The following is a 22,492-nucleotide window of genomic DNA, read 5'->3' as shown; positions in this document are numbered from 1 at the left end:
TTAGTGCATTGTGTTTCTCGATAAATCAGAAGTATGAAAGCAGGAACTGAATTGAGAAATTTCAGCTGCAAAGAGGAGTTCAGTCCCAAAATAAGATAACAAATGGTAAAATTTGAAGATCATTTTCATTGATACAACAGCTTAATCAGTCAGGGATCAGTTAGCTGAGGTGGCCAGACAGTTGATTTGTGTTGCAGAGTGATGCCAACAGGGTTTCCGCACTGGGCAAGATTAGTGTGACTTCACTCCTTGCCTGATGCATGATGACCCTCTGGTTAAACTCAGCACCAGTCTTATTCCTTTAAGACACCAGCCCCATGGTCTGCTTGGACTGTGGGCAACTTTATATGTTGACAGTATATAGGCAGTCATCATACTGGGTGCACAAAATAGTTCAATAACATCCTTTACAGGAGGAAACTGCCACCCTTACCTGGTCTGGCCTCCAGGTGACACCAGACCCACTGCAATGTGGCTGACTCTGAACTGCCCTCTGGGCAATTTGCAACAGGCAATAATGCTAGCCTAGACAACTTCACCCACATCCCGTGAATAAATTTAAAAAAGGATAGGGGAAACCAAGTGGGGGAAACAGTGATTGAGAAACAAATCAAGAAGCAAGAGTGCGAAAGTACAAGACTGAGAAAGAGAAATAAAATGCTTCAATTTTGAAATCATCATGCATGTGTTCAATTTCTTCCACTGCCGTTGCCCTTCTTATCTTCATCATCTCATCTAGGCCTAAAACACCTCTTGAAAATGCTCAGTGCTCTCATTCTGGCCTCTCATTCCAGCATTGGTAGTCATGCTTTCCAGCTGCTTGGCTCGATGCTACAGAATTTCCTGTCCTCAGATTTCTCTGCCTCTTTCCACCCAAGCTCACTTTTCCTTGAGTCTCATGTTGCTCAATGTCAGATTCTGCTTTATAACATCCACATGAAACACTCTGGGATATTTTGTTACATTTAAGGCACTGGAAAAATGCAAGCTGCCATTGCTTGTTAAGTTGGTAGGTTTATAACTCCTTTCCAATTAAAATACGTATAATTCCCCAATTATGTAGGAGCATGCATCTATAACAGCACGAGAGTGGCCTGTCAGGTTCAGAATACTTATGCCTCAGAAGATACCTAATGAGTTCTGGGATACCTCACCCACCAAGTACTTTGCTCCCTATGTGGAGTATTCAAAATCACTGCTCAGCGTTTCCCTTAAATCAAGAACCGGTTGTGTGTGAACATCACTGAGACAAGACCTTGCTGAAAGTGTACTGAAGCACCAATACACTACAATAAGGGTTTATAGTCCATTGATAGACAAGAACATTATAAAGTGAAACAAGAAAACTTCTAGCAATTTAAACTCTCCGCATATTTTGCGTAAATGTACACATTAACTCAGAATGCAATTTTCTTGTGCATTAGTTTATCTTGCAGACATTGTTCAAATAGTAAATGTTAATCAGAAATGCAGTCTGAATTCTATTTGTGGTGACTGTAAAGAGACATCAGTAAGAAAGAGATAAAACACTGCTTCAGCATACAATACAAACAAGAAAGTTAATCAGTGTACACCAAAGCCCTTGAAAGTGAAAACGAATGTCATGTGTCATAAACATGTGCATCTGCATCACAGTATGGACAACAAAAGTGGCACAGTATAACATCAGCCCATTAAGCTTTTGATGAAATGGCAACCTCAGGAATGAGGTTAAGAAGCTAAGAAATTGACAAAATGATATTTGAGGAATGAGGTTTCCTTCGCCCATTGCAATCAATATCTTTACATGCAAACATATCACCTCAATGCCAAGAAAATTCACCTACTGTCTGTCAATCAACACACAGAGTTAACAGGCAAACCACTGACAAGGCTCTCGGCAAATCACAGGCCTCAATACCGGCAGTCGCAGGTCTCCAGAAGCAGGTACTTAAGTCTGCTGGCTGAGGTTTACTCCCTGGGTTGAGAGGCGGGTACAACAGTGAGAAGGCAAGTATTTTTAATGCTTTCTTCATGGCGTGAGGTCATGGCAGAGAGGGGCACTGGGTGAGCTTATTGGTGGCAAGAGAAATGGGGTGGCTTTCAGAGGTCAGCAATTTGCTGCCCAGCTATGCCTTCAAAGGCTCTCAGATTGGGACAATCGAAGGTCACCCTCCTTCAAACCAACAGGTAGGTAAGTCCTGGTTTCCCAGTTAGGAAACTAGCCACTTTTCTTGGCTTTTGGGAAGGCAGGCGATCGATATTTTCAAATCAGCCTGCTCAGACATGACACACTCATATTTTTTTTAAAGTGCGGATGCTTGAGACAATAAACATAAATTGCTGGAGAAACTCAGTAGGTCTGCCCCATATGCAGATTGGCAACTGTATGTACCATATGGGAATTTGTACAAGTGATCTGTGATAAAGAATGATATACATGACACTAAACTTAAATGGAATTTGGTTTCAACCTCAAAAATGCAAGCTCAAGAACTCTGCTACATAGTCCTTATTACGCCAAGTCCTGAGGAAGGGTCACCAGACCCAAAACGTTAACTCTGTTTTCTCCTCCACAGATGCTGCTGGACCTGCTGAGCTTCTGTTTTTGTTCCTGATTTACAGTATCTGCAGTTCTTTTTGTTTTTACACCAAGTCAAATTTGGTCGGTTTGCAAGTATTTCATTTTATTTAGAATGTTAAAATTTGTAAAAGTGAAATATAATTTACCAACAATTCATCTCATGATCATTAACTGAATTCACGTAGATACAGGTAAACTGGTTAAGATTTATCCAGAATTAAGTTTGGTCTTTTACTGATCTCCAGGGTTACAATAGTCAGCCTTTGTCCTCACTAAATCAGTGATAGAGTCCAAGGCAGATGGGGATAAAATTCCAATTTTATTCTGTTGAAAGTAAAAGTAAAGTCTCAACACCAAAAACAAGGCGAGCCATTAGTTCAATATTTGAAAAAGAACAATGCATATGGTTACAGCAAGAAGGCAGGAAAATGGGTACCAAGCATAATGCTCATTTGGAATGGTCAAATGGTCTTATTCTCTGCTGTAAATATTCTGTGAAGTGCCAGCCATAGCTCAATTCACAGTATCCTTGCTTGTGAGCCAGGGACTTTGACCCCGCAATCCAGACAGATAACACAGTGAGCACTGCACTTGGTACTGGAGTGCAGCATAACCATGAGCATTGGACTTGCTGGGCTGAATGGCATTTTTCTGCATTGAAAGCCTCTACGCAAATGGGAGCTTGAAATGCCAAGTTAGACAGAATTCTTTCCTTGCTGTACTATGCAGTCCAATGCGCCTGTCAAAGTGAATAATCAAAATTTATTAACATGTCATTTCTTCATAACAGCCCTATTGTACATGCATCAAATGATCATTTTCACTGGGACAATTATAATTACATTAAATGTCACCACTCTGAACTTGTGCCTCGGTTGTCAAGTGATCACACTTACCATAGATTCACTAATGAGCAACAGTAGAAGAGCTTCTTCTGTGTTTTCTTGAGGACAGAAAATGCTGGAAGATTAAGAAGATATAACAATGCAAATAACAGCTTAACACCATATTTTAAAATTGATCAAGAAAAATCTATAGCTGTAATTTTAACTTAAGCACTGCTAAAGAGACATATGAAGTCAAAGACTTCTACCTTGTGTTCGTCAGGACTAATATGTATGAAATCAGAATCGGAAAGAGTGCCAACTTGTAGAGTATACCTGATCTGAGTTATTTCAGCTGAGATTGACAACCAGAAGTTCTTACTACTCTGCCATGTCAACATGGCCCAAACAATCAGCATTCTCTTCTCATGCTGTATAAATTGATGCTCTCTATCCAACTTTCAATTTTTGCATCTTAGTCCTAATCAGTGAAAAATGAAAAGCTTCAACTTAGGGTCCCTTAGTTGCATAGCCTAACCTCTGTATTACCAAGCAATAATTTGAACATAACAGAAAGGTCATCTGTTGTGAATTTAACTGAAAACATGAGTGAGAATTGTTTCCAATTCATAGGTTGGTTGTACTGTAAAGTAGTTAATATCCTCTCTTGTTATCTGAAAAACAGGTTCAATGTTCCCTGGTCAAGAGAAAGCTTTGCTCATCCTTGAAAATCAAAGTCAATCCAGGAGGAGTAGAACAAGAAAGTGGCCAAAGAAAATCTACTGATATAAAACAGGTTTCTTTCATCAGGAAATTGGTTCATTTGTGCTATCTAATGCTTGTTTTCCTTACAAATTCTCACTCTCAAATACTAAAGTATTTCATGGATAGCTCACCTGAATAGTCTTCATATCTGAGACAGGGCAATGATGGGTACATAGCTTAAAAATCATAGCCTTTCCCAACCAAGCATACAAACATATAAGCAAGAACCTAGTGAATCTTACTCCACAGCAGGAATGGTGGCTGATTTTTTGCTTTCCACACCCCTCCCCATTTTCTAATTGGCTTGAGTTTTCTATTCTTTCATTAGAAACCTGTAACACTTCATTACAGCCTTGATTCAATAATGGACAAAAGAGTTCAATTTCCAACATGAGTTAAGACTGACAATCCTTGACATCAACGTCACATTCAACTGAGTGCGGTATCAAGGAGCCCTAGCAAAACTGGAATTCATAGGTACCAGAGGGCAAACTCTCTGCTGGTTGGAGTCATTGCTAGCATATAGGAAGACAGTTGCTAATGTAAGAAGTCAGTCGTCTCAGATCCAGGACATCTCTGCAGGAGTTCTTCAGGTTAGTGTCCTAAACCTAACTTTCTTCAGTCGCTTCATCAATGATCTGTCCTCCATCATAAGGTCAGAAGTGGGGATGTTCAGGACCATTGGTGACTCCTCATATACTGAAACAGCCCATATTCAAATGCAACTTGATGTGGTCATTATTAGGTTTGACCGGCACAGTGGCTCAGCGATAACAAAGCGTGGAGCTGGATGAACACAGCAGTCGTTAGCACTGCTGCCACACAGTGTCAGGGACCTGGGTTCAATTCCAGCCTTGGGCTACTGTCTGTGTAAAGTCTGCACATTTTCCCTATGTATACGTGAGTTCCCGTTGGGTGCTCCGCTTTCCTCCCACAATCCAAATATGTGCAAGTTAAGTGAATTGGCCAAGCTAAATTATCCATAGCATTCAGGGATGTGTAGGTTAGGTCTGTTAGTCATAGGAAATACAGGGTTATAGGGACAGGGTAGAGGGATGGGTTTGGGTGGGTTGCTCTTCAGAGGGTTTGTGTGGACTTGTTGGGCCGAATGGCCTGTTTCCATGCTATGGGAATTCTATAAGTGGCAAGTAACACTGACACCACACAAAATCCAGGCAATGACCAGCTCTAATACGAGACAATCTAACCACTTGACATTCAACATTGTTACTAGCACTGAATCCCAAACAATCAATAGAGTATTGGGGAGGGAATTCCGCGGTCAGCTCCTGACTCCTCAAAGCCTGTCTACAAGGTAAAAGCAAGCAGTGCAATAGAATACTTCCCATTTGCCTGGATGGATGCAGCTCCAATAACACTCAAGAAGCTTGACACTGTCCAGGATGAAGCAGACTGCTTGATTGGCAACACATCCATAAGCGTGAACACATTCCACCACCTCAGCAGCAGCAGTGTGTACCATCTACAAGATGCACTGCAGAAATTCAGCAAAGATCCTTAGACAGCAACTTCCAAAACTAGACAGTCAAGGGCAGCAGATACATGGGAACACCGCTACCCACAAGTTCCCCTCCAAGCCACTCATCATCCTGGTTTGGAAATGTTTCACCATTCCTTCAGAGTTGCTGGGTCAAAATTCTGAAACTCCTTCCCTAAGTGTATTGTGGGTCAACCTAGAGCACAGGGGCTGCAGCTCACCCCACGTTCTCAAGGGCAACTACGAATGGGTTATAAATGCTGGGACAGCCAGTAACGTCCACACCCCACAAGTGAATTTAAAAAAGTACCATGGTTACATACTGTGTCAGAAGGAAAATATTAGGTCTGCACCTGTAAGTTTCATCCTCAGACTTAATATGTGACGTGCTTTGAATTAAAGAGGATAAAAATGAATGATGTGACAATGACTTAACAGAACTGAAAGCTCAAAGCTCATTTAGTCCAATGGTTTCAAAATTCCATTTACTCCATACAAGTCTCCCTCATCTTAATTCACTTGACCTAATCAAAATGTCCATCCATTCCCTCCTCCCCAACGTACTTATCCAGATTGCTCTGCTACTATTCACCTCAACTATTCTGTAAGGAAGCGACATTTGAATTTAAACTACACTCTTCAAAGAAAATCTATTTTTCTGATCCATGACATTTGGCTGGTTACCTCAGGACTTTTGAGACAGCAGCTGTTTGAAGACAGATCAGAAGTAGAAACTTTTCACCATGACTTCAACTTGTGCACACACAAATAAAAAGCAGAATGTCCACGATAGTGAAGAGTGCCAATTAAACCTAATTTTTGAATGCAATGCAGGCACCAAGAAAATGTGCTTCATAACCTGTTACTCTGTAAAACTGTTCAGCAATGGACAGGAAGGAAGGACAACCCCCTCACTCGTCTTAAGGCAAAGGCTGAGCTTGTACTCCCTTGAATGTAGGAAATTAAGAAATGAGCTAACTGAGATGTTTAAGTTGATCAAAGAGTTGAAAGAACAGACAGGGAGAATCAACTTCATCTGGTGGTCAAGTGTAAAACAAGGTGTGGTGACGGTACAAGTTTAAACTTAGAGCCAGTCTGTTCTGACAGATGTCAGTAAGCACTCTTATACAGTGTAGTGAAAATCGGGAGATCTTTTCTGCAGTCCGCAGCACACTCTACTCCTTTTCACATGTTCTAATTCTGACTCTCCGATACCAGATAACAACAGACACTAGAATTTGTACTGGTTAACTGCAATTTACAAAGTTTCTGATTTACATCTGCGAAGCACTCCAGAAAGGAAGCATGAAAAAATTTATAACAGCCATATTCCAAAAGTGCTGGACAAACTAGCCATATTCAAAGTGAACAGTAACTTCCCAGAATTGAAGTATTAGAATCTGGCAGATTTGTCTTTCCTACCAGTCAAATGTACTGTTTTGATTGGATCATAATTAAAGGCTTAAAAGCTAAAAGAAAAAAGATGAGGATTGTAGATTTTGCAAAGAGACAGACTGACAGACTGAATGGCGTTTATCTTTGATATCACCATTCTATGATTAAAAGCTTTTTTGTTAAAGTCAAAATTTACTCTCTGGAATTATATGGAATTTCACAAAACAAAAGAAATACATAACACAATCCAAATGATCCATGTACAGATTTACAAACAAAGCAAGTGTGACATGAAAATAAAATTCACACAGCAAATAGTTTCGATATGGAATACATTACCTAGGAAGGTGATGGAGACAGGATCAACTGAGGCACTCAAGAGGACACTGGATGATTACTTGGATAGTAATGGTGTGCAAGGACATGAGTAAAGGACATAGACTGACTCTAAATAACTGAGCTGCTGCAAGTATAATGGGCCAAATGGTCTCCTTCTGCACTGTATCAATGCTGTGATTCTGCTGGTGTTTAAGCTCTCACAGTCAGAATCACCATCTATTCATTTCTCTCGTACTAATAAGGTCATGAATTGAACTGAAGTATAATCCCAAAGGCATTTACTTTGCCTTTGACACTGGACAGTGAATGCTGCTTGAAAAATACATAGTTGAGTCAATCCTCACTAAGCCTTCAAATGAAGGTCTTGTCCTTGAGCCTAACACAAACTCTGCACCTTTACAACTTTCTGGTCTGTTCTTCATACTCTGCCATATTCTGGTTCAAAACAAACTGTTAGCAAGGTAAGCATTTGTTCATCACAAAGGTGCAACTTAGATTTTCTTCACTAGAAAAGCTTGCCTGTTCGCCTTCTCTGTAACATCTCTTGTTCCCTCCCCTACCTGTTTGCTACTGAAATCATTACATATGCCTTTGTCACCTCAGGTCTCAACTTAGGAAGGTCATGAAGACTTTGAAGATAATACAAATGATATTTATAGGAATTTGTTCCAAGAATGAGTGTTTAAAAATACTTGTATAGACTGCAGAAGCTGGGGCAGTTTTCCTTAGCACAGGGAAGGCTAAGAGAAGATTCAATAGAAGTGTTTTAAAATCATGTTTTCAATGGCTGAAGAATTAATGACCAGAGAGTTCGTATTTAAGGTAGATGTCAAAAGTTCAGAAAATATGAAAAAACAGTTTTTTTTAAAATGCCATAGTGGTTAGGATTTCCAAAACATAAGTTGGGGAAATGGGTACAAATTCTGTTGCTGTCAAAAGGAAATTGGACAAATATACAATGAAAAATTGCAGTGACATGAAGAAGAATAGGAGTGACTGGATTACTTGATACAAGAGCTGCCATAGGTTTGACAGCACAAATGGCTTATTCAATTCTACAACTATTACAATTATACAGAAATTTAAATTGCTTAACAATCTCATTTTCTGTTTCCTTTTCAACTCTTCAAAAACTTCAGTTTTCACAAAACTCGGATCAGATTTTACTGCTAACGCAATGAGCCTTCACTTCACTGCATTAATTCTCAGTTCGTCTGACGTTATTTTTATTTGTTAAGAAGCACAGAGTCCATGTCTCTCTGTGACACTGGTTTTCAGGCAGGAGTTCTGATGTGTGCACAGTGTGACCCAGGCTTCGAAAATTCAGCACAGCATTCTGAGTACTTTGGCAGCTTTTGCAAAGGCGCATAAAGGAGCCTGTCAGATCCAGTCAGCTGGTGAGAGACAGGAGAAGTGGCAGGTTGCTACCTACATTTGCTGCCAATTTTCCTGCTGTTGCTCAGACTTCTGAGACCTGTATGCACTGGGTGGCTTTAGAATCAGAAGGCAATGCATCATGTGAGAAACCTCCAAACAGCTGCTTGGTTGTACAGCTTAGAGGAAATATTGGCTGCTACTTTCAGCTGTTGGTTAATTAGGGTTAGAAGGAGGAAGAAGAGGAACCCTGGCAAGCTAAGAAGGCAATGGAAGGTCACTAGCTCTATGTTGCAGAGATACAGGCTGCCAAAGAAGGTGTTTCTGTTGAGGAAAGAACTATGTTTAACTCTAAAGGTCCAGTGAAATCCTAGCTTTTGTCTGCTAGCTAAAGGAAGCTGACAAGCAATACTTTTATGGTAAAGCTGTCAAATACTGGGAATTGGAGAAGCCCAGAAGCAGCTTAGTAAAACTAGCTGTCTGCATAAGAGATAATGGGAACTGCAGATGCTGGAGATTCCAAGATAATAAAATGTGAGGCTGGATGAACACAGCAGGCCAAGCAGCATCTCAGGAGCACAAAAGCTGACGTTTCGGGCCTAGACCCTTCATCAGAGAGAGGGTCTAGGCCCGAAACGTCAGCTTTTGTGCTCCTGAGATGCTGCTTGGCCTGCTGTGTTCATCCAGCCTCACATTTTATTGTCTGCATAAGAGTTGGAATTGTGTTCACGAGCAGGTGTTGAAGTCCTGTCTCAGGAATCTAGCAAAATGTAGTCTCATGTGAGCAGACCAGACCAGTTGCTGAAGCTGTCCAAGATGGAGTAGTTTCTAAATGAGTTTGAACATTAATTTTCAAAAGTAAACCACTGGAACCCCATGTAAAGGAAACAAAGTTGCAACGCGATTCAATGGACCTTACTGTCACCAGCTTCTCGGTGAGTTGCTGAGAAACCCATGGTATCTGTGTTGCCACTGTCTGCTTTTTGATGGGCTCTTTGGGGTGCTCATCACAATTTGTCTGTTAACTCTGTACAGACAACATCACTTCATTTACTGTATTTTTGATCGTGGACTGAAATGGAAAAATAAAAAACCAAAGATTGTGGAAGGCCCTGCTGCACTTTTTATTTATTCATTCATTCACGGGATGAGGGTGTCACTGACCAAACAGCATTAGTTGCCCATCCCTATTGCCCAGAGGGCAGTTCAGAGTCAACTACACTGCTGTGGATCTGGATTCACATGTAGGCCAGACTAGATAAAGATGGCAATTTCCTTCCCTAACAGACATTAGTGAACCAGATGGGTCTTTCTGATAATCGATAATGGATTCACGGTCATAATTAGACACTTAATTCCAAATATTTAATGAATTCAAATTCCACCACCTGCCATGGGCTTTGAACAGCTGCCAAAGCAACCAGAACATTGTCTGGGTCTCTGGATTAACAGTCCAGCGATAATACCACTAGGTCATCGCCTCCCCTTCACTTTTTAAAAAAATACTAAAACTCGTTGTGGGTGATGTTGACATTGCTACTTTATTCAAGTAGAGAGGGAAGTTATTTGTAGGTCTGACACCGTGAGTTGTATGCAGAGCAAAACATGGCCAACCATAAATAGCTGATTAGTTTGTGCAACTGTGATGAGGTGTGGATGCAAAAGGGGGTCATCAGCCTGACAACAACTCTGTTGGTTCATGGGTGGCTGAACAGCTGGTGTGTGAGAAAGATGTAGGGAGAAAACCTTTGGACTGCTGGGAGGCCAGGTTGTTTCTCTCTTTGCAGTAACAATACCTGACGCCTGAAGAAAGCAGTTATTTTTTCCTTGAAGGCAGTGTATTCTAGATTCTAACTTGCTGCAGAAAAACAAGTTTCTCTTCATCTAGCCTCTGGTTCTTTTGCCAATCATAACTTTGCACTTTCTCTGGCTCTCTCCGATTACTGACCCTACCGTATCAAAACCACTGACAATACTGAACACCTCTTTTAAACCTTTCCTTAGTCATCTCCAATCAGAATAGCAAGGCCAGGTTCTTTAGTATCATTCTACTTTGGTCTACAGAATAATTTATGATAAATAGAATTAAAGAAAACAAAGCTGTGGATTTGAGCTTATTCAATTGCCTACAAAATTAGCTTTGCCTCAGCAAAAGAAACTAGCACTGGCTTCTTTTAGAATAATCAACTTCTTTCTGAAGCAGCCAGGTAAATCAAAGTAGAAGTTGACATGGTATCTGCTTTAAAAGGAATAAAAGTAAGCCTCAAAATAAATTGAAATGCACTGATTTGCTGCTGGTGGCTTAACAGGATTAGATAGCACGCACCTCGGGAAATATATGTTCATCATCAACAATCTGTAGAACTGAGCTTCTGTCCCAGCAGTGCGATCAATATAGGCGATGTAATTTATCATTATAAAACCAAAATCATTTTCTGTGCAAACCATCAGATGCATTTCTGCAGCTCTTAAGGATCACAATTATAAATGCAGCTGACATTAAGGATACTTTAATTAGTTAAAACATCTGGGGCAAAACATTCATAAGCTTCAGCACCAAAATACCTCCCAAAGCAGCTGATATAGTCCATTCGAAAGCTTAATGACAATTATGAGGTTTTATGTGAACAAAAACCAATGTTAACAAAAAGGAGAAAACTAGAAATTAGCTCGCAATAATACTAAGGCTTTCAGGGTGCCATTGAAAAAAACAGCAAGTATCGAATGATTCATCACGCTTCAAGTGCTAGACCTACCAGCCTGTCCCCGAAAAATCAACGATCATTTTTGTTCCAACAAAATTCTATAAGGATCCAGAATTTCAATTAAAAACTTTTCAATAATAGATTCCAAGTGCCATTTTCTTGCCCAATTTGTGTGGATAGACCATTTAAAATCATCAACTCCAATTTATATGGAGGACACTTCACACCATAAAGCCAAGCTATGGAGCTGAACTGCATAGCCCAATAAGGTGATGGAAATTTGGTGCTTTGCTCTCAAAAGTACTGCAGAGACAGGAGTCAAGTGGAACCGAGATTGTTAGACTTCTGTCTGGCAAGAATTTTATGGATTATAAGACAGGATTTTATTTGAATGGCAGAATAGATCCAAAAGGATGAAAAGTACGTTCTCATCCTCCTATGACTTACCTATCTCCAGCATACACTTTTGGCCTCCTGCTTAGTGCATAATTCTTGGCATTAGAGCTCACGTGTAGCGGGTCATCCAGTATCGAATGCTGTGGAGGATCTTCCAGTGGATTCCAGTAGCTCTGCTCACACATTCCTCGTAATAGTATTTCCGCCAGTTGTCTGGCAATTGTCTGCAAGGAACAAAAATGGAAGTAAAATGTTGGGTTTAAAACAAAGAGAAAACAGTACACTTTTAATATTGGAGCAAATTACTGCAGAAACTAGAATCTGTACTGAAAACACAATGCTGGAAATAGCAGCAGGCCTTCATCAGAGCTGACGTGAAGTGTGAAGTGGTCAGCATTGATGTAATGGCAGGAGTGGCGTTTGGGGATAGAGTGCTAGAGGAGGAAGCATGTTGATAGTTCAGATTAAGTGACCAGAATGTGAGGGAAGAACAGACAGTCCCACTGGGAATGGGGTGAGTGGGGGGTAGGGGGGGAGGGAAGGAGAGAGGATATGCAGACGGAGAATGTAACAAGTAAAGCTAAAAGGAGGGAAGGAATGGGGCTGGATTCACAATTTGAAGGTGCTGAACTCAATATTAATTCTAGAAGGCTGTAACGTGCCTAGTATGAAGATGAGATGTTCTTCCTCCAGCTTGCACTGTGATTCACTGTAACACTGCAGCCTGGCGATGATAGACAACTGGGCATCTGAGCAGGTCGCTGTGTTAAAATAACCAGCTACGGGAAGGTCGAGTCATGCTGGTGCACGGACTGAAGATGTTTTGCAAAGTGTTCACCCACTCTGCATTTGGTTTCTCCAATGTAGAGCAGGCCACATTGGGTGCAACAAATACAAGACATAGGATTAGAGGTGGTATGGGTGAAATACTGCTTCACCTGGAAATACTGGTTCGGCCTTTGGATGGCGAGCAGGGAAGAGGTGAAGGGGCAGGTGCTGCACCTTCTGCAGTATCATGGGAAGTGATGGTGGTTGAAAAATGGACTAGGGTGTCCCTGAGGAAACAAACTCTGTGAAATGCAGACAGGAGAAGTGAGGGGAACATGCTTTCTGCCTCACCCTCCCCACCTAACACCCCTGCCCCTCCCTTTGCTTACTACATTTTTGTTTTAAATTCCCCAGCTTAAATTCCTGCTCCAATTTTATCCTTTACACCTCTTTTTCTGAAGTCCAGTTTCTAATGGAGGACCAGGGACTTGAGAACAGTATTTAGACTGCCATTCCAGTGCAGTACTGAAGAAAATGGAAGTGACTCCTTTGGAAGGGACATTATCCCTGTCCTTTTTTATTCTTATGTTTTGAAGAAAAAAATTCTCACTGGTGTTCTGGGGTAATATTTATTCTTCAGTTAACTGGTCAATTTGCAGCACTATTCAAGGAAGAGTGAGGAGTTTTTTTGATGCCTGTGAGACATTTATCTCTTAACCAATTCCACTAAAGGAGAGTCTCTCCCCGAGTTAGAAAGTCATAGGTTTAGAGTCCTGAGACACAAGCATAAGGGGGACACACCCTATTATGGTGTTGAGGGACAGTTACAGTATCAGAGTTGTCATCTTTTGACTGAGACATGAAATCATTTTCCCTCTAGAAGAGCAAAGAAGAGCTAAGCATTAAGTCAAAAAGCAAGGAAATCATTCTTTGCGTGACCAATAGGTTTGCTTCATTCAACAATCATTTTTAAAAATCTGGTCATTACGGCATTGCTATTCATAGGGGCTTGCTTTGTGAAAACTCTCCCTATATTACAACAGTGGCCACACATTCAAAGTACATCACTAGTTGTAAGATGCTTCTGGATGTCATGGGATAGTATGAGGAGTTGTATAAATAAGTTTGCTTTCTCTTATTGAAATAACTACACGGAGGCCAGTATTCCATCAACAAGTCACTCTTTATTTAAACATACATAGTACTTGACACTAAAATGTGAGGCTGGATGAACACAGCAGGCCAAGCAGCATCTCAGGAGCACAAAAATTGACGTTTCGGGCCTAGACCCTTCATCAGAGAGGGGGATGGGGTGAGGGTTCCGGAATAAATAGGGAGAGAGGGGGAGGCGGACCGAAGATGGAGAGAAAAGAAGATAGGTGGAGAGAGTATAGGTGGGGAGGTAGGGAGGGGATAGGTCAGTCCAGGGAAGACGGACAGGTCAAGGAGGTGGGATGAGGTTAGTAGGTAGATGGGGGTGCGGCTTGGGGTGGGAGGAAGGGATGGGTGAGAGGAAGAACAGGTTAGGGAGGCGGAGACAGGTTGGACTGGTTTTGGGATGCAGTGGGTGGAGTGGAGGAGCTGGGCTGGTTGTGTGGTGCAGTGGGGGGAGGGGACGAACTGGGCTGGTTTAGGGATGCAGTTGGGGAAGGGGAGATTTTGAAACTGGTGAAGTCCACATTGATACCATTAGGCTGCAGGGTTCCCAGGCGGAATATGAGTTGCTGTTCCTGCAACCTTCGGGTGGCATCGCTGTAGCAGTGCAGGAGGCCCATGATGGACATGTCATCTAGAGAATGGGAGGGGGAGTGGAAATGGTTTGCGACTGGGAGGTGCAGTAGTTTGTTGCGAACTCAGTTCACTGCACCACACAACCAGCCCAGCTCCTCCACTCCACCCACTGCATCCCAAAACCAGTCCAACCTGTCTCCGCCTCCCTAACCTGTTCTTCCTCTCACCCATCCCTTCCTCCCACCCCAAGCCGCACCCCCATCTATCTACTAACCTCATCCCACCTCCTTGACCTGTCCGTCTTCCCTGGACTGACCTATCCCCTCCCTACCTCCCCACCTATACTCTCTCCACCTATCTTCTTTTCTCTCCATCTTCGGTCCGCCTCCCCCTCTCTCCCTATTTATTCCGGAACCCTCACCCCATCCCCCTCTCTGATGAAGGGTCTAGGCCCGAAACGTCAATTTTTGTGCTCCTGAGATGCTGCTTGGCCTGCTGTGTTCATCCAGCCTCACATTTTGTTGTCTTGGATTCTCCAGCATCTGCAGTTCCCATTATCTCTAGTACTTGACACTGCTCTGGCTTCCTCAGAGCCAGGTCTCAGATTAAGCAGAACCTCTGACACTCCTGCTTATAACTGTCAGCCAGGGCTGCTTGATTGGATCAGATTAACATCCTCAATCAGGGAACTCGTATTCTATGAGGCCCAAGATAATAAAATGTGAGACTGGATGAACACAGCAGGCCAAGCAGCATCTCAGGAGCACAAAAGCTGACGTTTCGGGCCTAGACCCTTCATCAGAGAGGCCCATCTATGAGGCCCACCTGGCTGACCTCGTTACAAGCACTACACTTATCTTTAAAATGAACCGGTGTGTGACCGCTGAAGATCTGCTGAGGAATGCTCAAATAATATCTGTCCAAATCAGAATCTCAGAATTGTTATGGGGGTAGGAGGAGGCCATTTTGCCCATGCCAGTGCTCTCAGCATTTTGACAGTGACAATGTCCTGCATTTTTCTCTTTTCCTCACTGTTTTCCTTCCTTGGCTGTTCTCAATAGCAGTCTTCCAGGATAATAATTAGTAAAGTTCTGCACTTTTATAAAACATCACAGGTATTTGAACAATGGTGAAGAAAAAGCCCAGGAAAAATGGTCAAAATCACAGGTAGTGTTGGGGGGGGGGGAATGGATGGGCAGAAGGGAAGAGTAGGACAATAATATTCATTATCTAAATAAAGTTAGGGGATATTTATTCTTAAAACATAATTTGCAGCTGCAAGTATGGAAATATAAAAGCAACATAATAGGGCTCCTAATGTGATTGGAATGCAGAGCAAGAAACGATTTTGGAAAGCTAGGAACACGTATAGTTTGAAGAAATGGAAAAAAAAAGCTCGATTGCAGGATAATTAAACAGATGGTCAAGGGAGAAAATCGGGAATATAAATTGTTATCAATAGAGAAAAATAATCGGAAACGGCTCAGTGAAGAGAAGACAAAAAGTCCTGATAATTAAGAAGAAAGCTACTGAGTCTACGTGACGCCCACAGCATCTATATTTAACTTCAAATCTTCTGATGGAAACAGATTTTATGCCAATGAAAGTGAGTCAGCTTTCAGTTCTCTCTCAGGTCATATCACAGATGGTAACTGCCAAAATGTCTAAGATCAGGTTATTTGTGAAAACTGTATGTGATAGAAGGATCCTACATGAAAGGTGTTTATCCAGCTCAAACCTAACGCCTAGGAAAATGCAAGTCTAGGCCACAGACCTTTGGCTTGGCAATAAACTCTGAGACACCATGTGATGGTTAAGGTGGAGAACACTAGTGCAGCAGAAAGCTGCTCTTCTACAGCAGGAGTACAGAGATACTGCTTCTGCAATTGCTCCTCCCTAAGCCTGGATTTGCCAAGAATACTTACATGTAACTGATTTCCTGGTTGAGATAGACTGACTCAACCGCAGTATTGAGCTTCATTAACTATAAAACAACTGATTTACTGCATTTAACATAATCAACCATCTCAAGGGGCAATATCAGACTAGACTTAACAAGGCAGATGACCAAATACCTGGAACGTGGAAGGTCTAAGTTGGATTTTAAAAGTGCTGAAGGAGAAGAGGAGATTTTGGAGGGAATTCAAGAACTCAAGGCCGAGGTATCTGAAAACACAGAGTGGTAATTTACTTGGGTCAGGGAATGAGGGAGGAGTGTGAGCATTCTTGAGGATGGAACGGTGGGGTCAGCACTGTCAGTGAGGGGAGGCAGTGCAGTTTCCAAGGTTGACAGCTTTAATTAAAATGATGTTAGTCAATGAGATGAAGACAGAATTTAAGGTGCCTTCACTTCATGATCAAAGAGGAGGCATGGCTGCATTGGAACGATGCTCAACAATGGGCCTCCCCGAGTGTATTCATCTCCAAATCACGACTGGAACTGGCATCAAAAGCTGCAGAGACTCCTGTATAAAATGATGAGTCATCAAATGAAATCACATTCAGCACTGAGTGTACCTTCTCTAAAAACTGACAAAGATCTCGCCCAGCGTTTTTTTTGTGATGTTGGTTGAGACATAAGTGTTGTCTATGACACCAAGCAGAACTCTCTTGCTCTTCTTTAAAACAGCATCAGGAAGTCTTGTACACCGCTCTGAGTGACCAGACATGCTTTAATCTCTTATCTGAAAGATACATCTCTGATATTGCTGCACATCCTCAAAACGCAGTGGTTTTATAACAATGCTGCTGCAGGGGAATCCCAGGATTTTGATATGGCAGTGACGAAGGAATAGCTCAGAAGTCACACGATAATAGGTCATAGTCCTACAGGTTCATTTGAAATCATTGCTTTTGGAGCGCTATTCCTTTGTCAGGTGAAATCACTTCATCCGATGAAGGAGCAGCGTTTCAAAAGCTTGAGCTTTCAAATAAATCTGTTGGACTGTTACCTGCTGTTATGTGACTCCTGAACTTATCCACCCCAGTCCTACACTGGTACCTCCACATTAAGGAATAGCTGACCTATGTCTAAGTTGGGATGGTGTGTTACTTGGAGGACAGCACAGTGCTCCTAGGCACCTTTTGCCTTTATCCTTCGAAGTGGTGGATGTTACAATTTGCAAAGTGATTTGACCTGTTAAGCACATCCAGATCCCTTTTGTTCATCAATATTTCCCAAATGATCACCAATTAACTAATAACATCATTGTTTGAGAGTTTTGAGAAGATTTGTAGCTCCGGTTGAGGTTCTGGATGTGAGTTTGCTCACTGAGCTGGAAGGTGAGTTTTCAGACATTTCGTCACCATTCTAGGTAACATCATCAGTGAGCCTCCGACGAAGCGGTGGTGTTATGTCCCGCTTTCTATTTATCTGGTTAGGTTTCCTTGGGTTGGTGATGTCATTTCCTGTTCTTTTTCTCAGGGGATGGTAGATTGGCTCCAAATCAAGGTGTTTGTTGATGGAATTTCGGTTGGAATGCCACGCTTCTAGGAATTCTCGTGCATGTCTCTGTTTGGCTTGTCCTAGGATGGATGTGTTGTCCCAATCAAAGTGGTGTCCTTCCTCATCTATATGTAAGGATACGAGTGATAGTGGGTCATGTCTTTTTGTGGCTAGTTGATGTTCATGTATTCTGGTGGCTAGCTTCCTGCCAGTTTGTCCAATGTAGTGTTTGTCACAGTTCTTGCAAGGTATTTTGTAGATGACGTTTGTTTTATTTGTTGTCTGTATAGGGTCTTTTAAGTTCATTAGCTGCTGTTTTAGTGTGTTGGTGGGTTTGTGGGCTACCCTGATGCCAAGAGGTCCGAGTAGTCATTTCGGAAATGTCTTTGATGTAGGGGAGAATGGTTACGGTTTCTGAGCCTGTTTTGTCTGTTTGTTTGGGTTTGCTGCTGAGAAATCGGCGGACTGTGTTCATCGGGTACCCATTCTTTTTGAATACGCTGTATAGGTGATTTTCCTCTGCTCTGCGTAGTTCCTTTGTGCTGCAGTGTGTGGTGGCTCGTTGGAATAATGTTCTAATGCAGCTTTGTTTGTGGGTGTTGAGATGGTTGCTCCTGTAGTTCAGTATTTGGTCCGTATGTGTTGTTTTCCTGTAGACGCTGGTTTGAAGTTCCCCATTGGCTGTTCGTTCTACTGTGACATCTAGGAATGGCAGTTTGTTGTTGTTTTCCTCCTCTTTTGTGAATGTTATGTTATGTCAATGTGACAAACAGTACATTGGACAAACAGGCAGAAAGCTAGCCACCAGGATACATGAACATCAACTGGCCACAAAACGACATGACCCACTATCACTCGTATCCTCACATACAGATGAGGAAGGACACCACTTTGATTGGGACAACACATCCATCCTAGGACAAGCCAAACAGAGACATGCACGAGAATTCCTAGAAGCATGGCATTCCAACCGGAACTCCATCAACAAACACATTGATTTGGAGCCAATCTACCACCCTCTGAGAAAAAGAACAGGAAATGACATCACCAACGCAGGACACGACATCACCAACCCTAGGAAACCTAACCAGATAAATAGAAAGCGGGACATAACACCAGCGCTTCATCAGAGGCTCACTGATGATGTTGCCTAGAATGGTGACGAAACGTCTGAAAACGAACCTTCCAGCTCAGCAAGCAAACTCACATCCATCATTGTTTGTTCTTATCAAAGAGGTTAACTTCACACTGAACCATGCCATACTCGTCTGTCCCATATTTGCCCTTTCTTAGCTGGCATTAATCCTAGTAACACTGCATTTGATTCCCTCAGGCAAGCTGGTGATATATATTGTGAATAGCTGGGGCTGAAGCACTGATCTCTGTGGTATCCCACTTATCACTGCCTTACCATTTTGACAAGGACCTACTTATTCTTTCTATTTATTCTTTCAGTTTTCTGTCGGCTACCCAATTCTTAATCCAAGACAGTGCATTACCTCAAATCCCATATGCTCTGATTTTGCACAGTAACCTCCCACGTGGGATTTCATCAAAAGCTTTCTGAAAATCCAAACACACCATATCCATTGGTTTTCCTACAACTATTCTGCTAGTTATATTCTCAAAAAAACTCCATTAAGCCTGACAAACAATTTTTCTTTCATTAATCCATGTTGGCTTTGTGTAATCCCATTAAGTATTTTTTAATTGTGCTCATCTCCTATCCTATTGCCTCTAGATAGTCTCCCTCTTACTGATGATAGGCTAACTGGTATACTGTGCTTATTTTTGCTCTTGGCCACAGGGAGGATGTTGTGAAACTTAAAAGGGTTCAGAAAAGATTTACAAGGATGTTGCCTGGGTTGGAGGGTTTGAACTATAAGGAGAGGATGAATAGGCTGGGGCTATTTTCCCTGGAGCATCAAACGCCAAGGGGTGACTTTATAAAAGTTTATAAAATGGTGGGGGCATAGATCAATTGGATAAACAAGGTCTTTTCCCTGTGTGCAGGAGTCCAAAATTAGAGGGCATACATTTAAGGTGGAGAGGAGAAACATTTAAAAGGGAACTAAGGGTCAACTTTTTCATACAGAGGGTGTTGCATGTATGGAATGAGCTGCCAAAGGCAGTGCTGGAGGCAGCTAAAATCACAACATTTAAAATGAGTATAAGAATGGGAATCCTTTACAGGGATATTGGCCAAGTGTTAGCAAATGGAACTACATCAATTTATAATGGCCTGTTGGCAAGGATGAGTTGGACTGAAGGGTGTGTTTCCATGCTGTACAGCTGAATGACTATGCACTGGTCTACAATTTCCAGTTTTCTCCCTCCCACCCTTATTTATTTAAAACAGTGAGTTATATTTGCCACCTTCCAATCTGACTGGATTGTTCCAGAGTCTAATGAATTTTGGAAGATGACAAACACTACATATATATTTCCAAAAGAACTGCGAATGCTGTAAATCAGGAATAAAAACAAAATTGTTGGAAAAGCTCAGAAGGTCTGGCAGCATCTGAGGAGGAGAAAAAAAGAGTTAACATTTCGGGTCCGGTGACCCTTCCTCAGAACAGTTCCGAGGAAGGGTCACTGGACCCGAAACGTTAACTCTTTTTTCTCCTCCATCTATATTTCCATGTCCTTCTCTTTCAACAACTTGAGGTGTAAACTACAAAAATTGTTCATTCCTGCCTGGTGCAAGAGTGCAAAGAGAACAAGAGGGCTCAGGATGGATTAAGAAGGGGAAAATAACATCTGACATTAAGCTTGCTGAGAACATAAGAAATGACTATAAAAGTTTCTATAGTGATATAGAAATGCTCCAATCAGATCCTCTGTGTTAGTTGCATTATACCTCAGCTCCTGATTAATTCAGATGGGAATCTTAAAATCATTCCCAGATTTCCAAAATTCTTAATTCCTTCAATCTCACTTTCCATCACACCCTCTCACAAAGTTGATGCCCAATGTGGTCCATCATTGCCGATTACCTTCCAATTTCTTGTTTGAATATTCATACTTCATGCCTGACTGGAAACTAAATAGGAGCTTAACCCAAAGACATGTGGTGACTAGAATGTGTCCTGCAAGGTCCTCTGAGGTCTGTGTGCAGTAGCGAAAGCTGCTAATATGCAAGCATGCCAATCAGCATGTACAGAACTTCCCAGCAGCTGTACATTGGCTTAGCTTTGAGGAAGCATTTGTCACTAGATGGCGACCAGGTGTAAGGGAAATGCCTGAATATTGCGCTTCCTTCACTCAGCAATGAGATTAAACATTTAATTAGAACTGTTGCCATCATGAAGATAATCTCAAAGCACACAAGTTGTGCACTGATGCAATCCTAAAGAAAAGGAAATTAAGGAAGATGATACTGCTATCCCAGCTGAGACTGAATAACTTGATATGAAGGAGAGGCTAATCCTATGATATCCTTGAGTCTACAATTCAATATTGCAGCCAACTTAATATTTAATTATAGAGGTCAGAGGAGATCTCCTTGGATCATATTTATTTGGTTATCTTGAGGCTTGTAATTCTCTCTATGCATTTTTACTACTAAGCACTAATGATTGATTCTCGATGAATTTCAAAAGGTGTTACAAGTTTCCAATAATTCTTTCACAGAATTTAGATAGTTCTTTCAAAGAATCAGTAATGAGTACAATGGGCTGAATGGCCTTTTTCTGTCTTGTAATTGTCTGTAATTTGGAATTCATTCATGTCCTTGGCTCTTACACTCTCTGTATTACTCTGAATACCCTCAAATAATCCTCTGTGCCTCTCTAATTCTAGGCTTATGATTGTTCCCAATGTCAAACCATCATCAGCAATCACTCGCTAACATGCGTGATTATCCACTAGGAAACTCCATTTCACTGGTCATGTGGTTCCTTGAGTGATTGATGAGCCTAATCCTAGATCTGCATCATCAACCTCACACTTGGAAGGTGTTTCTGGAAGGAATTGGTCCTTGGCCTTGAGACTGTTAGTATTCCTTTCTCCAGTTGTTTTCCTGTACATCCTTTTGTCACCAGTGTTTTGAAAGAATTGTGTCCCTTCTCTCAGGACTTTCAACCAAGTAGGTTTAGAACATAGAACATAGAACATTACAGCACAGTACAGGCCCTTCTGCCCTCGATATTGTGCTGACCTGTCATACCGATCTCAAGCCCATCTAACCTACACTATTCCATGTACGTCCATATGCTTATCCAATGACGACTTAAATGTACCGAAAGTTGGCGAATCTACTACTGCTGCAGGCAAAGCATTCCATTCCCTTACTACTCTGAGTAAAGAAACTACCTCTGACATCTGTCCTATATCTTTCACCCCTCAATTTAAAGCTATGCCCCCTCGTGTTCGCCGTCACCATCCTAGGAAAAAGGCTCTCCCTATCCACCCTATCTAACCCTCTGATTATTTTACATGTCTCAATTGTCATCTCTCAACCTTCTTCTCTCTAATAAAAACAGCCTCAAGTCCCTCAGCCTTTCCTCATAAGACCATCCCTCCATACCAGGCAACATCCTAGTAAATCTCCTCTGCACCCTTTCCAAAGCTTCCACATCCTTCTTATAATGTGGTGACCAGAACTGTACGCAATACTCCAAGTGCGGCTGCACCAGAGTCTTGTACAGCTTCAGCATAACCTCTTGGTTCCGGAACTCGATCCCTCTA

General features: G+C 41.8%; 1 protein-coding gene across 2 annotated transcripts in view; it reads right to left on the bottom strand.

Annotated features, from left to right (window-relative positions):
- The window catches only part of ttc7b (tetratricopeptide repeat domain 7B), a 433,024-nt gene that overhangs the window by 277,443 nt on the left and 133,089 nt on the right, over positions 1 to 22,492 (bottom strand). For both annotated transcript variants that reach the window (XM_059648959.1, XM_059648958.1), the window contains exons 7-8: positions 11,911 to 12,083; positions 3,460 to 3,523 (exon numbers count right to left, since the gene is read on the bottom strand). In XM_059648959.1, the coding sequence (XP_059504942.1) occupies positions 3,460 to 3,523; positions 11,911 to 12,083 (237 nt within the window). The remainder of the gene's footprint in view (positions 1 to 3,459; positions 3,524 to 11,910; positions 12,084 to 22,492) is intronic.

The sequence above is a fragment of the Stegostoma tigrinum genome, chromosome 10 (genome assembly GCF_030684315.1).
Source record: "Stegostoma tigrinum isolate sSteTig4 chromosome 10, sSteTig4.hap1, whole genome shotgun sequence".
In the NCBI taxonomy this organism is placed as follows: Eukaryota; Metazoa; Chordata; class Chondrichthyes; order Orectolobiformes; family Stegostomatidae; genus Stegostoma; species Stegostoma tigrinum.
Note: the sequence above shows the minus strand (reverse complement) of the source record. Positions and strands in the feature narration are given on the sequence as shown.